This window comes from Mus musculus, chromosome 2, assembly GCF_000001635.26.
Source record: "Mus musculus strain C57BL/6J chromosome 2, GRCm38.p6 C57BL/6J".
Taxonomy (NCBI): domain Eukaryota; kingdom Metazoa; phylum Chordata; class Mammalia; order Rodentia; family Muridae; genus Mus; species Mus musculus.
In genome coordinates, this window is record NC_000068.7 from 135,299,016 (window position 1) to 135,321,245 (window position 22,230).

Consider the following 22,230-nt stretch of genomic DNA (forward strand, 5'->3'; position numbering starts at 1 on the left):
AATGCACACTCAAAGCCAGATGGGGCACTACTCTGAGAGCTGAAAGGGGACTAGGAGGAAGGAGAAGGACAAAAGGACAAGAGAGGATTAATGGGACAACGAAGATCAAAGTATAACCATGACAACCATGAACGAAATTGTGATAATGAAGCCCATCGTTTTGTGCAGTGATTGTACATTAACAAAAACTGTAAAGGAAAATTGCACATTAATGGCTAACAGTTCTGAGAAGTTATGATCTTTAGCTGTTAGAAAATAGAGGGATTCACTCTTTCCCTTGTTTTACTAGGCAACTCGGAGCAGCTCATGCTAGGCAAATGCTCTACCACTGAGTGACACCCCTAGCCCTCCGACTTATTTTCTGAAAAAAAGAGTTCAAACCAGCCCCTTCCCGGTTAGCTATCTAATTTACATAACGTGATTTCTGATTAATTCCAACTCATTATTTGAGTCTAGTAACATCAGTTGTTGCTAGCTTCTGTCATGGACTTGAGGAGTCTACTTGATGTTTTTCTTGCTCTGTCTTTTCAGCTATTATCATGCCATTGTTTGCATTGCACAGATTTGAATTAGATCAAAGACTTTCTCACCACATTACACTTTTCAAGTTTAAGACAAAGTATTCTCTCTTCAGTGGGGGAATTGAAGAGAATAACATATAAGCAGGAGGAGAGGGGAAGAAGGGAGGAAAGAAAGAAGAGAGGAAAAAAGAGAGGGAGAGAAGGGAGGAGTGAGGGAGGGAACAGTTTCCATAGGCTTTCAGGGTTTTGCCTGAAAAGCCCTTTTTTGATGTATGGTTCAAAAATATGCCTTTGTTTCATATACTAGTAGGAGGGCTGCTGCTTTAATTACACACAAAATGAATACAACATTCCTATTTCCCAGAGGGCTTTGATAAACGTGAACACCTCTGTTATAGAAATTCAAGCACCCTCAAATGAATTAAACATATGTGTGTGTGTGTGTGTGTGAGAGAGAGAGAGAGAGAGAGAGAGAGAGAGAGAGAGAGAGAGAGAGAGAGTGCATTCAAACCTTAATGCAGTATCCAATTAAATTTGAAAACCAATAGCTAAGAAATAAGCTAGATTTTCACCGAGGATCCCAGGCTTCTCGCCTGTCTGTTGTCTTGGATTCTTTCAGGTGCATACCCATGCTTCATTTCCACTCTTAGAACAAATAGGAACTTTACATGAATCTTATTTCTTAGCAGTGGTATGCTTGTGGTAGCACAAGGAGGGCTCCTGTTCACACGAGCCTAAGCAAGGCTGGGCACAAGGAGAGGGTGGCACTGGTAGGTCTATGATCTTACTCTAAGTAAGACAGAATGACCCGGGTAATCCCAAGCTACCCTGTCCCCACTCCACTTTCCTTGGTGCAATTTTAGAACTTGTATTTCTGAGCCACCCAATCCAGTCCAAGCAAGGAAACTTTCAATCTGTGGATTGTTTCCTTCTGTATCATTGCCTAATTTATAGTATCTTTATCCCACTTAGAACAAAATGCAGGAGTGGAGAATTAATGATGAAAAATATTAGATTTACTTACCCCAATAATCTGATAAATTAAATTATCTCATTGCAGATCTCAAATGATTAGTCTCCTCTTCCCCGGTATACTTTCTTGGCTGTAATAAAAACCTAGCTGTTCCTTGTAGACCAATCATTCACCCAAGACTTAAATCCACCCACCCCCTTCTTTCCTCATTCTCCCTCTCTCTAGACTGTAGCATCTGCAAGCTTTTATCATTTTTTTAATTACACACAGACCTAAGAAAATTGAGTGGTGGAATAAGCTTAGGAAATAAATAAGCTCTGCTTGAATTTACCTTTAAATGATACTCTTACCTTGGCTGCTTTATAAAATGAAGATAAATTAAAAGAGCCAGGGTTCCTGTGGCAGAACATGATTGGATATGATTGGATACTATCTAAATGACTTAAAGAATGAGGAATTTATACCGCACACAGCAGAACAGCAGCAGCTGAGGCTTGGATCAATGGAAAATTCATGAGTGTCATCAATTACTTCCTGTCTTTCGGGTCTCTTATGATTTCAGATTGACTGTGCACCCTAAGAATTGGATTTCTTTTTTTTTTTAGAATTAATTTTTTTATTAGGTATTTTCCTCATTTACATTTCCAATGCTATCCAAAAAGTCCCCAATACACTCCCCCCCCCACCCCCCTACCCACCCACTCCCCCTTTTTGGCCGTAGCGTTCCCCTGTACTGGGACATATAAAGTTTGCAAGTCCAATGGGCCTCTCTTTCCAGTGATGGCCAACTAGGCCATCTTTTGATACATATGCAGCTAGAGTCAAGAGCTCTGGGGTACTGGTTAGTTCATAATGTTGTTCCACCTATAGGGTTGCAGATCCCTTTAGCTCCTTGGGTACTTTCTCTAGCTCCTCCATTGGGGGCCCTGTGATCCATCCAATAGCTGACTGTGAGCATCCACTTCTGTGTTTGCTACGCCCCAGCATTGTCTCACAAGAGACAGCTATATCTGGGTCCTTTCAGCAAAATCTTACTAGTGTATGCAATGGTGTCAGCGTTTGGAAGCTGATTAGGGGATGGATCCCTGGATATGGCAGTCTTTAGATGGTCCATCCTTTCGTCACAGCTCCAAACTTTATCTCTGTAACTCTTTCCATGGGTGTTTTGTTCCCAATTCTAAGAAGGGGAACAGATTGGGAAAGGATCTTTACCTATCCTAAATCAGATAGGGGACTAATATCCAATATATAAAAAGAACTCAAGAAGGTGGACCCCAGAAAATCAAATAACCCCATTAAAAATGGGGCTCAGAACTGAACAAAGAATTCTCACCTGAGGAATACGGAATGGCAGAGAAGCACCTGAAAAAATGTTCAACAACCTTAATCATCAGGGAAATGCAAATCAAAACAACACTGAGATTCCACTTCACTCCAGTCAGAATGGCTAAGATCAAAAACTCAGGTGACAGCAGATGCTGGCGAGGATGTGGAGAAAGGGGAACACTCCTCCATTGTTGGTGGGATTGCAAGCTTATACAACCACTCTGGAAATCAGTTTGGCAGTTCCTCAGAAAATTGGACACAATACTACCAGAAGATCCAGCAATACCTCTCCTGGGCATATATCCAGAGGATGTTCCAACCGGTAAGAAGGACACATGCTCCACTATGTTCATAGCAGCCTTATTTATAATAGCCAGAAGCTGGAAAGAACCCAGATGCCCCTCAACAGAGGAATGGATACAAAAAATGTGGTACATTTACACAATGGAGTACTACTCAGCTATTAAAAAGAATGAATTTATGAAATTCCTAGGCAAATGGATGGACCTGGAGGGCATCATCCTGAGTGAGATAACACAATCACAAAGGAACTCACACAATATGTACTCACTGATAAGTGAATAATAGCCCAAAAACTTAGGATACCCAAGATATAAGATACAATTTGTTAAACGCATGAAACTCAAGAAGAACGAAGACCAAAGAATGGGATTTCTATGAATGATATCTACACCTACTTCTGTGGAAGTCCCTGACTTAGAGCCCTTTGTAAGAGTGTTTAGAGGACACTCCAACCCATTCTCCCAGTCCATCCATTAGTCTTACCATTATTCCTAGCATGTATCACCAAGTTACACCATACAGCAGAGGTATGTTGTAACTCAGAGGTGTGTTGTAACTCAGAGGTATGGTGTAACTCACCCCCTGGGAATGGAATTTTGCCTTGACAGAATGAGGAGATTCTAGATTTTTTTTCCATGGCTGAGAGTGGGTCCTAAAACCTATTATAACCTAAATAATATTCTATAGGCAAGGAGATACATAAGAAAGAGAACGAGAAAGAAAGATTGTGAGGAGAATTTAAACTCCCTGCTGAACAAGGAACCATCATAATTCATATTCCCTCCCCTGCAAGATGATAAGGTTAGGGGTGTGCCTTATTTTTGCATTCCCAGTAACCAGAGCCTCCCACAGAGAGCATGTTTAGGAATATACACAGAGCTGATGATATGTCTGTCAACAGTAAGGCTTAAGGCTAAAATAGATTTTCTCAGGAGAAGGAATCTTCCATACCGTCTTGCTTAGTCCTTCAATATCACTTGAATGTATAATCAAGAGAGCTTTGTATTCCTAGTGGGAAAACAGCCGGTGAATTCAATATATTCTTGATAACCTGAACTGCTCCCATACATGCAGCTGTGAGGACATATGCCCTGACAGAGTGTCAAAGAATTGAAAGTAGGCAAAACTTGTGTCCATCTCCGTTTATTGAAGGTGACAGTGTTTGCAGAAGGAGACCACTGAGTTAACAAGCACATCACATTCTAGAAGCATCTTCATTTGGAGTTGAAGGGAATCATTAGACAATGATAAGCATAAAGATAGACAGCGGTTTGCCATGCTTTAAATCCTGAGCAATTTCTTAGAAGTTTGTGTTTCCAGTTTCAGGTCTTTTCTATCCCCACGTGCCTTGGTAATCAGAGTCCGAGTCCCAGGGACTGTAACCAGCACTGCCACAAGTACCAAAGGCAAGGAATCCACTGCAGAGTGACTTGAGGCATTGTTATAAATCCATCTGGGAAAGAACTGCAGCTTAGAGCCCAGTCACAAAGTCAGAGAGAGTTGCAGAGAAGTGTTCATGGTCAGGCAGAGATGAGTTCAAGGAATGATTCCAGAAATACCAAGGCTTAAATGGCTCAGGATATATCAGTGCACTTAGCCCCCAGTCATATGGAAGTGTAACATAGTTTATGAAGAGAAGTAAAGAATTTCAGGGTTGAAAATAAAGTAAACCAGAGAAAAAGAGAGAAGAATGGAAATTATATCATATCCAGGGAACATAATAGAAATTCCAGTTCCAAGTAATGGGACAATTGGGATATGGGTTTTCTCTGTGCTTTCTTTGAAGATTTCCATTTCTTATTTTAAAACCAATGTTCGTTTTAAGAATGAGCAAGAAATTTTCTTTAGAGGGATTCTACAGGCTGTAGGTGATGGATGGCAAACCCAAGCAGTCTTTAATGTTTCTAGATTACTTTTCATCTCGCAAACCCCACACCAAGAAAGTGCATTCAATTTCTTCTAATTGTTCTTTGAATGACAAATGCATTGGCAAGCCAGTTCACGGAAATGGTTTTAAGATGTACCTTGAATCACTTATGACAGAGTACTCCAGTTTTACTCAGTTACTGTCGACATAAAATAATGTCTCTGTTTTGAAGGAGACAAGAAATTTTTGTTGTGAGCCAGATATAAGTAAGCCTCCCCCACGAACAGGGCCCTGAATTATTGGTTAACTGTAGAAGAGGTTGTATGAACTCTTGGTAGCCACCAAACAAAAGGGAAGTTAATCAGCCCGTGTCCCAAGTACGAGAACATTGATGGGAGCCTAATGGGGCAGGGTGGAGTAAGGGGGTGGTTTCTGCTGTGGGTTCATATGTTATCTTATGGAATGCTTCTCACTGGGGGTAGTGAAGGTTGGAGGTCTACTGTTTGGCTGGAGATACTGGTATCAACTAGTCACAGCTTTTGAGATCTGATAGAGAAGAGGTAACTAACTGGCCTATGACTCTAAGGAGCTGAGGCAGAAAGCTTGAAATCAGGGCAAGTGTGATCCTCACCCACACCACACATACACATCCATACACAAAGTAAAGGTATTTGGCTACCAAAAGACCTAAGATAGCCCTGGATAATTTTGTCTTTGGCCTCACAACAATCCATCTCTCCACCACCATGACATGTGTAGTCTGCCAAGACCAAGCACTCTGCAATATCTGATGGTTCCAGAAACTTAGGTGTATTCCACACCTGTTGTGTCAAGTATTGTCAAGAAAATTAAGGGTCCCTTCTCATGCTTCTTGGTCATGTTAATAACAGAATGGACTCAGAAGAAAGCTTGAGGACAAATTTATTAGAGTTTAAAGCAACAATAACTCAGAGGTATGGACGAGCAAGCTGTAAATCTCATCAGCTGCCCTCAAGGAGGGAGATGAAGAGGTAGACAGAATATATTTGTCAGAAACCATATTGGGGTGGAGGGTAGGGATGGGATAACTTTTATAACAAAAGGACGAGAAAGCTCCGAGTGCCCTAGAGAACTTGTCCAGGTTTTGCCAACTGAGATAACAAGAAGACAATGAAAGGGTTACACATCAGAAAATTAGGCAGCTTAACAAAGTACCGACTATGTAAACATTATATGATAACATTGGTGTCATTAGTAATACATCTTTCACAACCCTCACACAATTGTCTAAGTTTACTGTGGCTGTAAAAAATATCCTCTGGCAAAAACAACTTAAAGGAGCACAGATCAAGGGCAGAAGTCCGAGTTATGGGACCTTGAGGCAGCCGGTCACATGGCAACCACAATCAGAATAGAAGGATGAATTTAGAGCATTGCTCAGCTCCAGTTTCCCCCCATCCCAGTCTAGGGATGATGCTGTGTTAGTCAGAATTCTCTAGACTCTAGAGTCTACAGTAATAGAACTGAGAGAGAGAGAGAGGGAGGGAGGGAGAGAGGGGGGGGGGAGAGAGAGAGAGGGAGAGGGAGGGAGAGAGAGAGAGAGAGAGAGAGAGAGGGGGAGAGAGAGAGAGATGGGACTTACTAGAATGACTGACTTATAGGCTACAGTCCAGCTGATCCAACAATGACTACCTGACATGTAGGTATTCAGTCCACAAGGCTGGCTATCTTCAGTATAGGTCAGAATCCCTAAGAAGTAGACTCTAATGCCCGTGAAGGAATGGTCTTGCTAACAAGGGAGAGAGGAAGCAGGCAAAGAGAGTGAGCTCCCCTCTTACATGTCCTTCTACAGGCTTCCAGCAGACGGTGTGGCTCAGATTAGAGTTGAGCCTTCCTACGTGAAAAGATCTCAATTGAAGCTGTGTCTTCTCACCTCAAAGGATTCATTAAAAGTGAATCTTCCCGCTCCCAATGATCCAATTAAGCAAAAAATAAATAAATCCCTCGCAGGCATGCCCAGCCATTTTTGGGTTTTAGTTAATTCTAGATGTAGTCAGGTTGACAGCCAAGAATAGCCATCACAGATGCTATGCACAGTAGGTGGGCCTTCTCACCTCAATTAACAGAATCAATGTAATTCCCCACATGCATGCCCAGCCGTCTATCTCACAGATATTCTAGAGTCTATAAAGTCACAATAACAGCACACATTCAGATCTGCCCTGTTTTATGCAGGAACAAACGTTTTGACAAATCAATCTTATGATTCTTTCAATTCTTCATTTCCCATAGTTCAGAAGCTTAGGAATAACAACAGTGTTAATTTTCACTGCCCCTCTGCCTTGTCCTTTATGCAGCAGATATGGGGACAGTGTATCACAATGACAATACACTTTGAGGCCATTATAAATGACAAATTGATTGTCCAGCATCAGGAGTCTCCCAGGTTACTCTGTCAGCATTATTGTTTTTGCAGATACACTTGTGTGTTTAGATGCCCTATTTTTCTAGTAAAGAAAGTGATTATGCAAATGTACTTAATCAGCCTTTAGCTGCCTTTCCTAGAGCTGTATAGCACCGAAGAGGGTTGTCCTTTTGTTCTGTTGATGGTCTGGTAGTGTGCCATGAATATAAAAGTAAAATTAAGCCAGTTGGCCTAATCTCGTTTTCTTTCCCCTGTGTGTCTCCACAGGGCAGATGCTGTCCATTTCAAAGTCACTTTGACAATTTTTTTTATCAACATTCTACAACTGGCTATAAAAGAGATCCAAGAGATCAAGGGGGGAAAACATTCAGTACTCCCAATGATAAGGAAGGCGAGGCAGGAAGGGTTTTAATTTGAGGGTAACCTAGACTAAAGAGTGAGACTATGATTATAAATAGAGAAACAAACAAATAAATAAGCACACAAACATAGAGAGAGAGAGAGAGAGAGAGAGAGAGAGAGAGAGAGAGAGAGAGAGAGAGAGAGAGATAAAACATAAAGGTTTGGAAATCAAAGACTTCAATTCGTATGTTTGATAATAGACTTGTTTCAAATGTATTTATTATTAATATTTTTAAACAATTCTATCAAGAAACTAGTGGCTGCCAGGACTAGAGATGAATCAATGGTTGAGAGCACCTACTTGTCTTACAGAGGAACCATGTTCATGTCCCTGTTCATATACGGCAGCCCATAATTCGCCACCTCAACTCCAATTCTAGGGGATTTGATAACATCTTCTAACCCTATTTGTGGTATACATACATATGTTTACGCACCTACATTCACATTAAATAAATGAATACATAAATAGTTTAAGCCACGGCCTCTGCCCTTGGCCTTCTTATATGCCTTTATTGTCACAATTTCATAACTTTGTGACAGAGATATCGCTCTGGATTCTTGTCATGAGTTTCCTTCCTAGGAACACAGACAGAAATGTTTGTGATTTCCCGCAGTGTCCAGAATTATTGAGTCACAATCAGCTCACGTGCTGCATTATGTTGTTGGCTGCAATTTGCCGAGTAGTCTTGATTTTCTCTGATGGCTGGATATTGGCAATCAGCACTCCTTTTATTCCGATCTTAATTAATGATATTAACTCTCAGATCACATACTGCTTATCACGCAGCAAATGTCGCTGTGTACAGGTATATATGGAGGTCACAGAATGGCCACAGGGGGTAAAGGGGCCTCAGTTGAGTTTGAGGAGTTCAGGGGACCTTGTTAAGAGGCAGAAAAAGACTGATAAAATTTAAAGAGAGTTTATACGGGACTCAGGAAGCAGATCCTGTTGGAACTATGCTGGAGGTGCTGATGTGGAGTCAAGCACAGAGTCAGAGATAGTCCACAAGAGTCAAGCTGCTGAGGTGAGAGACAGGGCCATGGAAGCCACAGTGATAAAACACAAGGCCCGGTCCATGTGAATGAATGGGCAGATGACAAGTCAAACATGCTGCCTGAGCACTGGAGACTGAGCCGAACTGAAGCCCCTGAGAGAGTCGAGTGTACTCTGTCAGTCTGTCCCCGGAGCATACACCAAGCCAAGTCAACAGAGTTACTGTCATCATGGTATTAATGAGGCCATTATTGTATTCTTTTCTCAGTCTGATGTGTTCAGTAGATTCTAGTGCCTGTTTTGACTGATGTGATTTTGATATACACATCTGCTTATAGGATCCCAACTCATGTTAATAAATCCATAGGGCAGCACCCTTTTCATAATTGAGAATAAGCTGTGTATCATTCTCTGCTTCGTGGGTGGTACTTGACATATGGTGGTATTCATATGTTAATCAAAATAAGAGGCTTCCCACCTTTCCATCTGCTCTTAGATGGGAGTAGAGGCTGTTTGTAAAATGGAATCTCCCAGGACAAGACTCAACCTGAAGCCAATTCCATACAGGTATGGAATTAACACAGAGCAAGGCTAATTTACCAGATTCTCAGGTCTCCAATCCAGGGGACTTTTGTCAGAAGAATTCAGACAAGACACTCAGAGCACAATATAGAAGATGGGTGGAACTTATTACAAGGTACATAATAAAGGACAGAGGGAAGCAGTCTCCAGCAGGGAGGGCAACAGCCATAGGGACCATGTGCCAATCTCCACCTTTTAGGTAGACTTTGTATGGTTTTCCGAGATGTTATTTCTCCACCACCAGTGAAATGAGCCAATTTAAGCCAGATTAGAGTATATAAAAGGCAGTTTACTGGGAAGCTGCTCTCAGGTGGGCGAGTTCACTGGCACCAAGGACCAAAGCCAGGGATGTCACCATGGGGAAAGGGGGTTAGTAAGGGAGGGACACAGAAAGAGAAAAGGGGCTGCATGCTTGGAGGAAGAAGAGGAAAGGAAGAAAGAGACCAAAATTTCTGTATTATATAGAAGAACCTCTGGGGAAAGAACAGCCCAGCCCCTGTGCTGGAAAGTCTAGGTTTGGGGGATAGGGTATGCCAGGTTGAGATACTGTGAGAACCTGGAGACCAGATCTGCTTTGGTGTAAAATACGCACCTCAATCCCTTGTCCCAGGGTGGAAACCAAATACTTTCGAAAATCTCTGGAAGAAATTCCAGGAGGTGTTCTCTGTTCGGGTGACTGACATGGTCATGAGAGTTTATTTTGAAGGAAGTAAACTAGTGTCTTTTTTTTTTTTTTTTACTAGAAAGCCACTGACGATATAGCAACCATATTATATTTTGGACAGTTTAGAAAGTTTTGACTCCACCCAAGGTCGGACTCTATTCTTTTGACCAAAAAAGGAAGAAAAAAAAACCCCACATAATAGAACAGATTTAAATGAACTAGAGAAAGGTAAAAGAAAAAGTGAACCCATAGAAGTCATATTTTACTAGGAGGAAATAGCTCTCCCTCGAAGGACCCTGCTACTGCTTCCTTCCTCTCTGTTGTCTGACCTACAGTCATCACTTCATGTGGTATTTGAAAGTGTTGAGGGGCATCTGTTATGCTTTCTTTTTCTCTCAAACAGCATTTCCAGTTCGAGGGAGGGGCAATTGTCATACTTCCCCCGTCCTCAAAAATCCTTGAAAGGATACAGGAGGTAGGGCCCAAGACTAATTATGCTGGTGGGGTGGAGCCTGCTTAGTTGTAACTAGCTACATAACCGCTTCACTAAGATATCTCAGCTCTGCTCTCAGGTTTCAATCTTACAAAGTTTTCCTATTGTTCCTTTTGTTGCTTGTGCTGTCAGGTGTCCACACAGCCACTGGTGATTCCTATGTTTCTTCAAAGACTTTAGTACTTTTAGCTCTTCTAGGTACTTAATCAATTTCACGTTAAATTATTCTATGTGGTATGAAGAAAGGATCCAGTTAGTTAGTTAGATAGTTAGTTAGTGTTGCATATGGCTGTCCTATTGGCCCAGGCTAATTCATTGAAAATACTAATTTTTCTGTACTGAGTTGTATTGGTAAGCCTGTTAGAAGTCAGTTGACCGTAAACTGAAGGTGTATTTCTAAACCTTCATTTCCACTGCATTTACCTGTGTTGTTCTTCCTATAGTGGCAACCTACTGTCTTGATTACTGTAACTTGGTAGTAAATCCTAAAATTGGAAAATGTGATTCTTCCAACTTTATTTATGGTTTTTATTTAAGATTACTTTGGCTAATTCAGCCCCACTCCCCCTGTTATGATCTATGGGAAAGGTACTATAAAGTCACACCGTGCAGCAGATATCACGTGGGAGGTATTTTGGGGAGGGGCTATACAGAGGTTGCCTCTGAGCAAGGTTGGAGGGAAGAAGAGAGTGGAGAGAAGAGAAACTGGCCTTTTATAAGGGGATGTAGTGCACACACAGGGAAGATATACAACTCATGGTACCAGTGGGAATGTGCTGCATCTTGGCAGCTGGTGATGATGTGTATCCTGCTGTCCCTGAGTCCCTGGGGCAGGTAGTAGAGATGCCTGGATACTGACATCCTTTATAATCCCATGTGAAGTTTGGGGGCAGAATGCCAGTTTCTGTAGGCAAAGGGATCAAAAGGTCAGGCTGAATTTAATATGAACTAAAATTGTACATCAATTTGAGGAGTATTATAGTCTTCACTTACTAAGTATCTCCCATAAGTAGACCTGTGTTTTCTGTTGTCTATGCCTTCTTCCCTTGAGAAACTTGGGTGAGTCTGCTATTCTGTGTTCTTTTCATTATCTGGAGTGGATTCTGTTTCTTAGAAAACACTTATGCCAGACAGTTTACTTTTTTCAAGTTGAACTGTTGACTGCAAAGGCCCTGTGGTTGAGTCACAGTGCATGTATCTTTGTTATGTTACAATGTCCTTCCTCTCTCCTCTCTTCTACTCCTGACTCACCACTAGGGAGCCCTGATGCCACCTGGGCTACTTCAGTGCTGTTTCCAATGTCAAAGAGCTTTTGATGATGCCCCCATTCTCTGCTTTCCTTGATTCAAGGGATTCTGGGGTTTGTTTTGCAGCTGGCCAGTTGGCTGGGAACTCGTCTGTAGAGATGTATCGCCAGGTGCTTCTGTCTGGATGTCGCTGTGTGGAGCTGGACTGCTGGAAGGGAAGGACCGCTGAGGAAGAGCCTGTCATTACCCATGGATTCACCATGACAACAGAAATATCCTTCAAGGTAGAGTGAAGGAGGTTGCTATAAGGCAGCTGGGATACCTGGCACCGTGGGGGTAAAGCTTTCTCAGACAATGTCTAGGTATTGCAATGGAGTTCACAGACTGAGAATCATCTTTATGATTGAATTTAGAAGTCAAAATGTAGGAGTTTGTCCAACTAACCAAATTCTCAGGAAACTTACTTGAGCAAGATCAAAGATTTTTTTTTTGTTCGTTTGTTTTTATCCACTCATTATTTTCTTGTATTTTACTATTGCAAAACATGTCAAACATATTTAAAATGAAAAATATGTGTGGTGTTGATAGATATATTTTTTGAGACAGGGTTTCTCTATGTAGCCCTGGCTGTCTTGGAACTCACTCGGAAGTCCAAGCTAGCCTCGAACTCAGAGACCAGCCTCCTGAGTGCTGGGATTAAAGGTGTGTGCTGCCACCAACACCGGGTGCATCTTATGGTCATTGTGTGTACCCATGTTTCTGCCATGTAAATCAAGAGACACAACCCTAGAAACACACCTTATGTAGCCATTCCCCTGGGATCTGCTCTGTCCTAAGAGGAGAGCTCTCTTGAATATCACAAGTGAACACTACTTTGTACATTTTACAGCTATCCACATTTGAGTACAACCTTAGACAGTGTGACCCCACCGGTTGAGATTGGCTTATATTGCTAAATATTCTAGTCTGCATTATTTTTCTCTCTTGGATTTTCCACTCCATGTTGGGAGATTTGTGAATTTTATTTCATATATTTCTAGCTTTGCTTTATTCATCTTGAAGATGGTGTTAATTGCTACCATTTAATTATGATATCATTGGAGTATCTCTTATCAGAAATGCCTGGCATTGAATGTCTTTCAGATTACAGAGTTAATCAGTTTGGGGAAGATTTTCTTAGACTCTATTGGCTGAACACCCATAAGCCAAAAATCTAAAAACCCCAAATGTCCCCAAATCCCAAACTTCTTGTACATAATATTTGTGATAAAAATTTCAATCTTTAATCATTTGCAGTGGCTTTGTGGGTTCATTGAGTGTGAACATCTGGGGTAGTAGGTCCAGGGAATGATCTGGATGAAGGTATTCATGTCTCTGGGGCCATGATGTCTGAGCTGACTTGGGTTTCTTACCACTTTCTGATTTTTTTTTTAAAAAGAATGCTGAAATTTAGAAAATGTAGTCTTAACCCTGGGTGACTAGAGATGTGACCAAATAAATAAGGTGTCAGTAAAGGAAGAGCCAACAAAAGCAGGGATTTCAGGCAAGGCCAAATCCATTGCAGAGAAATGGGTTGGCTTTTTTTTTTTTTTTTTTTTCCTAGTTTAAGCTACTTTTGCTGTTGTTTTAAAGGATCTCTGGAGCCTACTCGGGACTTGAACTCCAGCCGCTGCCTGTGCTTTAGAATGTAGGATTCCAGGCATGGGGCCACCTCTCCCAATAACTTGGCTTTTCACAATTTGGTTCACCATACCATAGATAGAGAAAAGTTAACACTTAGTCTTCACTTAATTTCACAAAACATTTAATGTAGTTTGACTCAAATTCTGACCAAAATCTTTACAAGTTGTATTAGCTCCTGAAACCAACCACTCTGAAATTGTTTATTAACCTAAAATGAGAAAAAAAAAGATTATTTTTATGGTTTTATTTCCGTACCCCACTTCCTTTCTTCCTTTTACACCCTGCTCAGTCCCAGTTTCAATTAGTTAGGCTCTGAAAGAAAGAATATGACCAGGGGCCACAGAGCAGAGGCTGGGAAAAGCCCCATGGGGCAGAGATTTCTCCAACTGGCAATGGTGCAAAGGGTCCTGACTATGGGAGGAGAGGGGGACGACCTGGCACTTCACTTGGGCTGCTGGCAGAGATACCCACACCCTGCCCATGCCCCACTTCTACCAGTTATCATCCCTGTGAGTCCCAATTCTGTTCTCTTAAAGCTTAGTCAAAATTCTTTGAGATCCTGGGATCAGAATAACTCAACTAGCACATTCTAAGGAATATTTCTTTTGTGGAGCATTGGCTTCCCAACCTTAGCCACCCGGTTCGCTTGGAGTGACTCTTCTGTGCACTTGACCTACAAGTGGTCCTTCAGTCACATCTGTGAGCTCCTGCCTCTGCTCGATAAATGTCCCTGCCTGAACACACGCAGCCAGCATCCCTACCACATCCAAACTGTGGCAGCTTTAGAGGCTTAAGGGTAGAGGACTGCATCCTTCTGCCTGCGGGTGGGTAGGGTGATCAGGGTGGCTAGAGATTGCCTAGCTATACCCTTCTGACTCTTATCCCTACACTTCTGCTCATGAGATTTGGAGAGACACGGAGACAGTGAGGTAGTTGTGGAAATGCTAGCCTACACTGTAGATAAATTTAGTAACAAAGATTTAGTTAGTTTGTTAGTCCAGAAGCCAAGTTAGGAAAGACCCAGGGATGCTAGGTACAGGTGCCTTACTCAGAGTCTTGTAAGTGCAGTGCAGAGCCTATGTGAAAGACTTAAGTCTGGTACTTAGAGGTCTCCCCTTCCCTCACATAAGTCCAGCCCCTGCTCTGCAGAGTGGTAATCTGCTTTCCCAGAGCCTGGTGTGTAAGGTGACTTTGGAATGGTGAGATTAGGAACAAGGGATTGGACCTCTTCTGCTCTCCATTGTTTAATCAGCAAATTACCCCATCCTTATTATTTACTGTGTCATCCACTCAACCCACTGTGTATCAGGAGCTACATGGGCCACCTTGTGATCCTTCCAGGACACCATACTTCTGGTCAGGTTGAACTGAAGCTCTCCCCTTACCTCTCTGAAGCATCTCAAATGTCACCCCCCCCCCATAAGGACTACTAGGACTTCTCTGTTTCATACGCCTCCTAGTGGTAATGCCACCCCTTCCAGATAGAAAAGCTCTCACTGCCTCACTCTGTGTTTTTAAGTTTCTCCATGGTACCCAGTCACCTTATGACATGCTGCTTAACCCAGTCACTGTGTCCTTTGCTTACTGGGTTTCCTACTATCATGTAATCCCACAAAGACGGGACCTTCATTCTGTGACCCCATCCACCCGCATTACATTAAATTGAACCTGACAGAGAGGAGGTGATCAATAAAGATTGGGAGTTTTGCCATCCCAGAGCAATCAAAGTGTAGCCTCACTTTCATGTTCATCTGCCTTTCCTCTGGCCATTATGCAAGTGAAATGTGCCAAATGCAGATGTGGCAAAGGGCAAGGGAGGCAATCAGCCAGCCCACCCACCTCTCTGTCTCTCTGTCTCTGTCTCTCTCTCTGTCTCTCTCTCTGTCTCTCTCTGTCTCTCTCTGTCTCTGTCTCTCTCTGTCTCTGTCTTTCTCTCTCTCTCTCTCTCTCTCTCTCTCTCTCTCTCTCTCTCTCTCTCTCTCTCTCCCCCTCCCTCTATGATACATGGTTTTACTGCATACTTTGGTTGTCCTAGAACTAGCTCTGTAGACTAGACTAGCCTCAAACTCATTCACAGATATCCACCTGCCTCTGCTCCTGAGTACTGGTATTAAAAGCATGCATGACCACCTCCCTGCAGGCAAAAGGGTTCAAGGATAATTTTCCTACTGCTGTTATTCATTGACCTGGGTGGTAAGCAGGTTACTGAAAGCAGTGTCATAAGTCTCTGCAGTAAAGGAGCATGGTACTGGAAATGACTGTAACACCAATGCCACTAATACAGCACTATAAAAGAGCATCTTAAGAGTCACTGCTAGTTTTCTGACCCCGAGCAATCATGCATACCTCACAAAATATTTCAAACATTGAGGAGAACAAAAGTCTCCCAGAAGGGCTTCTAGATTGACTGGTCAACAACTTATAATTCAGTAAAGTCTTATTTGATGTGAAAATTTGGCAAAGCTTTTTAGCCTGTAGCTAAATGTATTATAGAGAAGACGGAGAGCTGGTCAGAGAGAGGAGGAAAGGAAGAGGGGAGGTAAAGAGAGAAAGAGAAGGTAGATGTTTGGTGCTGCTCTCGAGCTGACCGCTGGGTCAACTGCGGGTCTCCAGGACCAGCTCCAGCATTGCTGGCTGCAGGATCTTGGAAAAGCTTCCTATCTGCCTGAGCCTTGTTCTCATTCAGCAAACTGGTGGTAATAGTGCACCCCTCCTAGGCACATTATAAATAGAAATGCAGTTCAAAGCCTGCCAGGCTTGCTGTCAGAACCCTGCAGGTGTGAGCCACAGACATTGTAACACTGTTTTTGGCTGTAAAGCCAAACTTCAATTTTCTTTCTATAAGGATAAAGGCTATAGTGTTACATAGGTAAGGAATTCTTATTCAACCAGACTGAGGGCCTAGATTCAAATTAAGTCCTCTGTAAAACTGGTGAGGGAAGTTTTAGTGTCCTCTCTGCTTGGCCCATGACCAATAGGAAGGTGCCAGAAGCCCCCACCCATAGGAGAGTCAACATAAGCCAGACTTGGTTAGCCGAGAAGCATGGGACAGATGAGCTTAGAATTTTGGAATTGAGCTTGACTTCTTAGGTCAGTTAATACGCTGAACTTCCACTTCATAACCTGCATAACAGAAGATAATTATTCTCCTTATGGGATGTCAGTCGCATGGTACATTTGTGTCTGGAGTTACCTGAGGCCTTAGTGTTCCTAGTTAGAGTGTCAGTTATAGGAAGGAAGGAGGGAATCAACAGCAAGACGAGAACCTTAAGATGACTTAATACCTGCTCAGTGTGAGCTAGCTTTTCTCTTTCTTTTACTGCACCTTCATAACAGACCTGTGGAACAGGGTTCATCACCCCTACTTTACAACCCATCAAACCAAAGCTCAGAAGCACTAGGTCATTCTCCCAACATCATACTGCTTGCAAGTCCAAGACACGGTTGCTCAACTCAAGTCCGTTTGCATCCACAGTCTGTGTGCAAATGTATGAAATATAAAAGATTTTGCATCCTGACATCACTTGCCTTGTATAGTGCTCTTATTTTGATGGATTCGACAGTGGTAAAAGTTAAATTGATTATGTATGAAAAGCAATCTGTGAATTCACTTCCAAGAAAGAGTAAGAGTGGTTCTCACTCTGCGCAAGAGCATCATTCTTAGAAGATATATGCAAATGCAGCACAGAATTAGAAAGCCTCATTTCTACTCCCAGGCAAGGGAAATAGCTTAATGACATTGCTATAAAGAACACCATGCCCTGCACAGGAAAGGGAGTCTGTGGGAAGGGTTTCAGCATGAAGATTGAGAACAGAAGTCACAACTGCAAAGAATAAATGTAAATTAAAGCAGTGTATGGTAACGTGAGGTTTAAATAGTGTGGATGATGGAACACCTAAACAATAAACAAGGTGCTGAGAAGATGGCTCAGTGGGTAGGAACACTGGTTGTTCTAGAGGCCCAGGGTTTAATTCACAGAGCCCACAAGAAAGATCTGTAACTCCAGTTCCAGGGAATCCCATGCCCTCCTCTGGCCTCTGTGGGCACTTGCATATATATGGTACACAGGCATACACGTAGACAGCATATACATAAAACAAAAACCAATACATCTTTTAAATAAACAAATAAACAAACAAACAAACAATAGGATTGTTTCAATGTTATTTAAACAAGAAAAACACTTTGGAAGAAGAGTACTCAGATGCCTAGTAGTAAATGTGCTTTGCAATCTGATCTTTTGTACATTATTATAGACAGTTTACAATGAAGAATAATTTGGAGATGTGAAGTACTATGAATGAGTTCATGTTATTCAACCTGTCTTTTTTTCTTTCAAGAGTCCGTTCCTAGAAGTACGTACCCATTTAACAGTTGATGACCAGTTAGGTCAATCGTGGTATTTCTATCTTTCTAGAATTTTGTAGAGCTATTGGAGCTTACGACATATAATGAATGTATTTTCGTTGCTGGATGAAGCACTTAGAATATTGAATAGCCTAACACTGGGCTACAGCTTCTGCCCTGACATAAATATTTAAAACAAGTATAAGAGGAAAACTGAATTACTGATACACATTAGAACACACATGAGTTTTGGAAACACATTACCTGAAGAGTGCCCAAAAATATACTCTGCGATCCCGTATATATTAGATGTTTGGAAAAATCAGGTATACGGAAACATAAAGATTCAGGTTGTGGGTGAGTTGCTGAGAGTGTGTGTGAGGTGGGGGTTGGGTAAAGTAAGCAACTGCTAGCAGGGCTGTAGTTTGGGGTGGTGGCCTTGCAACTCTCTTAAGCACTTTGTCTTCAACATAAGGTCTGTCTCCATTTTGTTTGCTGTCGTTTGTTGGTTTTGGTGCTGGCAATCAAACCCAGTACCTTGTCCACCCTGATAACAGTCTAGACTCCAACCCCTTTTATTTATTTCTTAATAATAATATTTATGAAAAATACAGATTATGTAACTATTATTAAAACAAAATCACACAAATACACATACACACAAAACAGGCCAGAAGTAAATATGACCAAATGCTTATAGCAGTTAGGTTCAGAAAATAAATTTATGGGTAGAAATTTTGTCTTATCTGATTCATCAAAGATAGCTCTATGATCTGGGCACATCCTAAGTAGTAGAGTACTTGCCTGGCATGCTGAGGCCCTAGTTTTGAGCCCAGAATGCTATAAACAAATAGCAGTGGCTACAAACCTGACACATACAAAGACCAAAAGAAATGAACAATAAACCCCACCATACTAATGAATTTAACACCAAGAAAAAAAAATGTGTTCTTGTTTCAGGAAGTCATAGAAGCCATCGCAGAGTGTGCGTTCAAGACGTCTCCTTTCCCCATCCTCCTTTCCTTTGAGAACCACGTGGATTCGTAAGTATTTGGAGCATCCTGTGAATAGTCTTTCTCCCTAATGAGGTATCTTTAGCAAACTTCCACCTGATTTCAGATGGTTTGATATCAGCATTGGTGTTTTTCCATCCTGTTGTATCGTAAGTGGCATGCTTTCATCTGCAAGGATGAACTATTCATTTAAATCTTATGGGCATTAAAATAGTCCCTGGACTTGTGGGGCCAGGCTGTCTTCATGCCACCGCACGATTCTAAACTCAGGAGTTCACTTTGCAGTATGGTTGGGTGCGTTTTCTTTATGATATGCTGTTCCTTTGCTGACTTGGAATGCAGTGGGCCACTCTTTAAACCCTCTTTCAGAGACTCCCATGGCTATCCATTTATATTCCATTTTGTTGTCTTAAAAGGCCAGTTCCCTCTGCTTATGACTGTAGATGGAACATGCATAAACTCTCTTCTCACACCCATGTCTGTTGGCTACATCCCTCCTTTCCAGCTGCTTTTCAGTGCTTATTTGTATTGTGAAACTCTGTCTATTTCAAAGTAGCCTGCACCTACTGCTGTGCTACAGAAAGAAAAGACAACTCTGGCATAACTATTTTATATACTCAGATATTTGCTATGCTTGGAATGGAATATGGAGCCTTGTGTATATTAGACATGTGTTCTTCAACTGAGCATCAATACCCATCCCTCATTTTTGAGACATGGTACTGCTATGTAACCAAGATTGCTTTAAACTCTCGGTTCTCCTGCCTCAGACTGGAAAGAGCTAGATTACAAGGGTGTACTACCACATCTAACAACTATTCATTTTATTGCAAAGAATCAAGGGGCGGTAATTAAAGCTATGATCTGGATATTAGTATGTACATCATACTATCATAAGAAAAGATTATTGTTTGTGCTGATGCAAAGTCTGTTAAAACAACTTTAGTGTGTGGATGCAATGCTTGAAGAACATGTGGTAGGGCCATGATTACTTATAGAGTGATTGTGAAGTCTTCCATGCCTCACAAGGAGCCCTGGCACGTGTGTTGTTGTTGTTGTTGTTGTTGTTGTTGTTGTTGTTGTTGTTGTTTGAGTTGTTTAGGATTTTTATTTGTTTTAATAAAGCTGGTGGCATTTATGATAAAAGAGTTCATACATTCCTTTGCCTCCCCTTCCTTCTGAGAGTTTATTTTCAGTTTCCTAATTTGCACCGTATGCTTAAATACCTGAATTCCTACATCTTCCAGAAGCAGTTTGAGCAGAACCAAATTTTTAAGTAGTTAAATACAGTATTCCGTTAATATGTGAGTAGAAAGCAACTTGGGTTAGAAGTAACCGATTTTCTAACTATATTTCTAGTTTGTTCTCAGGACTGTAACATTCACCACTCTGCATTCTGTGTCATTGCAATCATTTCATCCTATGAATGATGAAATCCCAATACATGGGTTTCCTAACACCCCTGAGGGACATGGAAGAGACCGGAATCTACCCCATTCCTTGCTATGTCTCCTCACCCTGCAGTGACTGCATTTCACACCTGGTTTGCTACAACAGCTCAGATTTTGAGCTGTTGACTTTGGGGGAGTCTTTCCCTTCCTTGTCTATCTCATTTTCCCTTGGCTTCAGCAGCCCCTGTCCATCCTGTTCAGGCAGGGTGTTTTTCAGATTTGTCGACGGTGCCTTGCTTATGTTTTCTTATTTTCTTAAAGAAGTATGTCTACTTAAAGCAGACAAAAACCAAGAACTGCTGTTCCATTTTGCATTGTCTCACTTGCTACAAAGTAAACTCTCCCTTGAAGTAGGCAGAGAGGCCACACCCATAATCACCACAACATAGAAAAGGTTACATTTACTGAATATGTATTTTGCACCAAACACTGTTCCCTATATGTTAGCCTTTTGTGCAACCCTTGCTATAAACCCTATTGTTCCCCAAAGGAACGGGGTCATCCTTGTCTTTCAGGTAAAGAACCTGAATCCTAAGTGAGCATTTAGCATGCTTGAGGCTATGCAGCTGAGGTGTGACTCAAACCAAGCTAGCCTGGCCTTAGAATACAGAATATGAACCAACACACACACACAAACTGACCTATTTGGCAGATGCTTTGTGGATATTTTAATATGTTTAGAAATATCTGCTGTGGCTTGAAGCACGTAATATATTTGTGAATTTCATCCCTTTAATTTTAATTACCATGGTGGCTGATGTTGATACTTTAAAAACTTTGCCTTGTCTTTATTCATTAACTGCAGTCTTAATGTCATTTATTTCTGTGGGTCTGACCTACAATTAAAGTCTCTTTAATTTCCGCGTGCGTGCGCGCACGTGTGTGTGTGTGTGTGTGTGTGTGTGTGTGTGTGTGTTCACTTTTCTCCCTGTTCTATTAAAAGAACACTGTGTGAGAACATGAGCAACCTGGTAAGTGAATTTCACATTTCACTTATTTCTTGGATACCTACATCTTCCTCTCCTTGTATTCACACAGACTTCTTTCTCAAAGCCATTCTCGGACCAACAGCATATGTTCTCTGGAAACTTCTTAGAAATACCTGCATGTTTGCCCTATAGATTCTAAGTATGAGTCTGCAGTTTACTGATGCTCCAGGTGATCAGAATGGCACATGTATGTGGCTCACTAGTTGCTCTTATCAGGATTACCTTACAGCTTTGCTCAAAATGCAGGCTCTCTGTGTTGTTCCCGTGTTCTTTAATGCAGCCTAGAACAGTGCCCAGCACAGATGCTCTGTTCTCAGCTGCAGCCAAGAGCAGGCTGACCTGGCAGACTTCCTGTGTAAGTTACCACTGGCAAAAGTCATCTACCCCATCAACCACTCCCTGCCTGCCCCAAAGGTCCCATCTATATAGTTTCTAATGAATTGTCCTTAAAGTGCAACCTCCAGTATGATTCAGGATTTAGTCAAGGGTTGGTCATCCCTTTCTCACACTTCTGAGAGTCGTCATCCTCTTCTCTTAGGGCTATGTAAACCATGCAGTAAAGTCCTGCTCAAGCAAGACAGGGAACAGTGTAGAAGTGTAAGGCTTTGCTGTGGACATGATCCCAGTGGAGGCAGGAGGATTGCAAGTTTGAAGCCAGCCTGGGATACACACAGTGTGAAGTAAGCTTTAGTTACATAAGAAGATTTTGTCTCTGGAGAAAGATCTCAAATTGTTGCGTTGGGCTTTGCAAATTCTTGGAATCTTTCCTTTAACTTCCCCGCAGTTCCAAGAAGATAATAACTTTGAGAGTTGACACCTGAACCCCAAAAGCTCACCTGACCATAGAGCACACAATTCATTTTTGTTAGAGACAGCTATAATGAGCACTTTCCTCCTGCACTGAAGCAGAGCTTCAGTCTAAGTGTCCCTTCCCAGAAAACAGTGTGTTCCAGGCTTCCCCTTCAGG

The 22,230-nt window shown here is 41.8% G+C and overlaps 1 protein-coding gene across 3 annotated transcripts in view; it reads left to right on the top strand.

Moving 5' to 3' along the window:
* Positions 1-22,230, top strand: part of Plcb1 (phospholipase C, beta 1) — a 689,095-nt gene that overhangs the window by 512,852 nt on the left and 154,013 nt on the right. For all 3 annotated transcript variants that reach the window (NM_019677.2, NM_001145830.1, XM_006498930.3), the window contains 2 exons: positions 11,906-12,063; positions 18,771-18,853. In NM_019677.2, coding sequence (NP_062651.2) covers positions 11,906-12,063; positions 18,771-18,853 — 241 coding nt within the window. The remainder of the gene's footprint in view (positions 1-11,905; positions 12,064-18,770; positions 18,854-22,230) is intronic.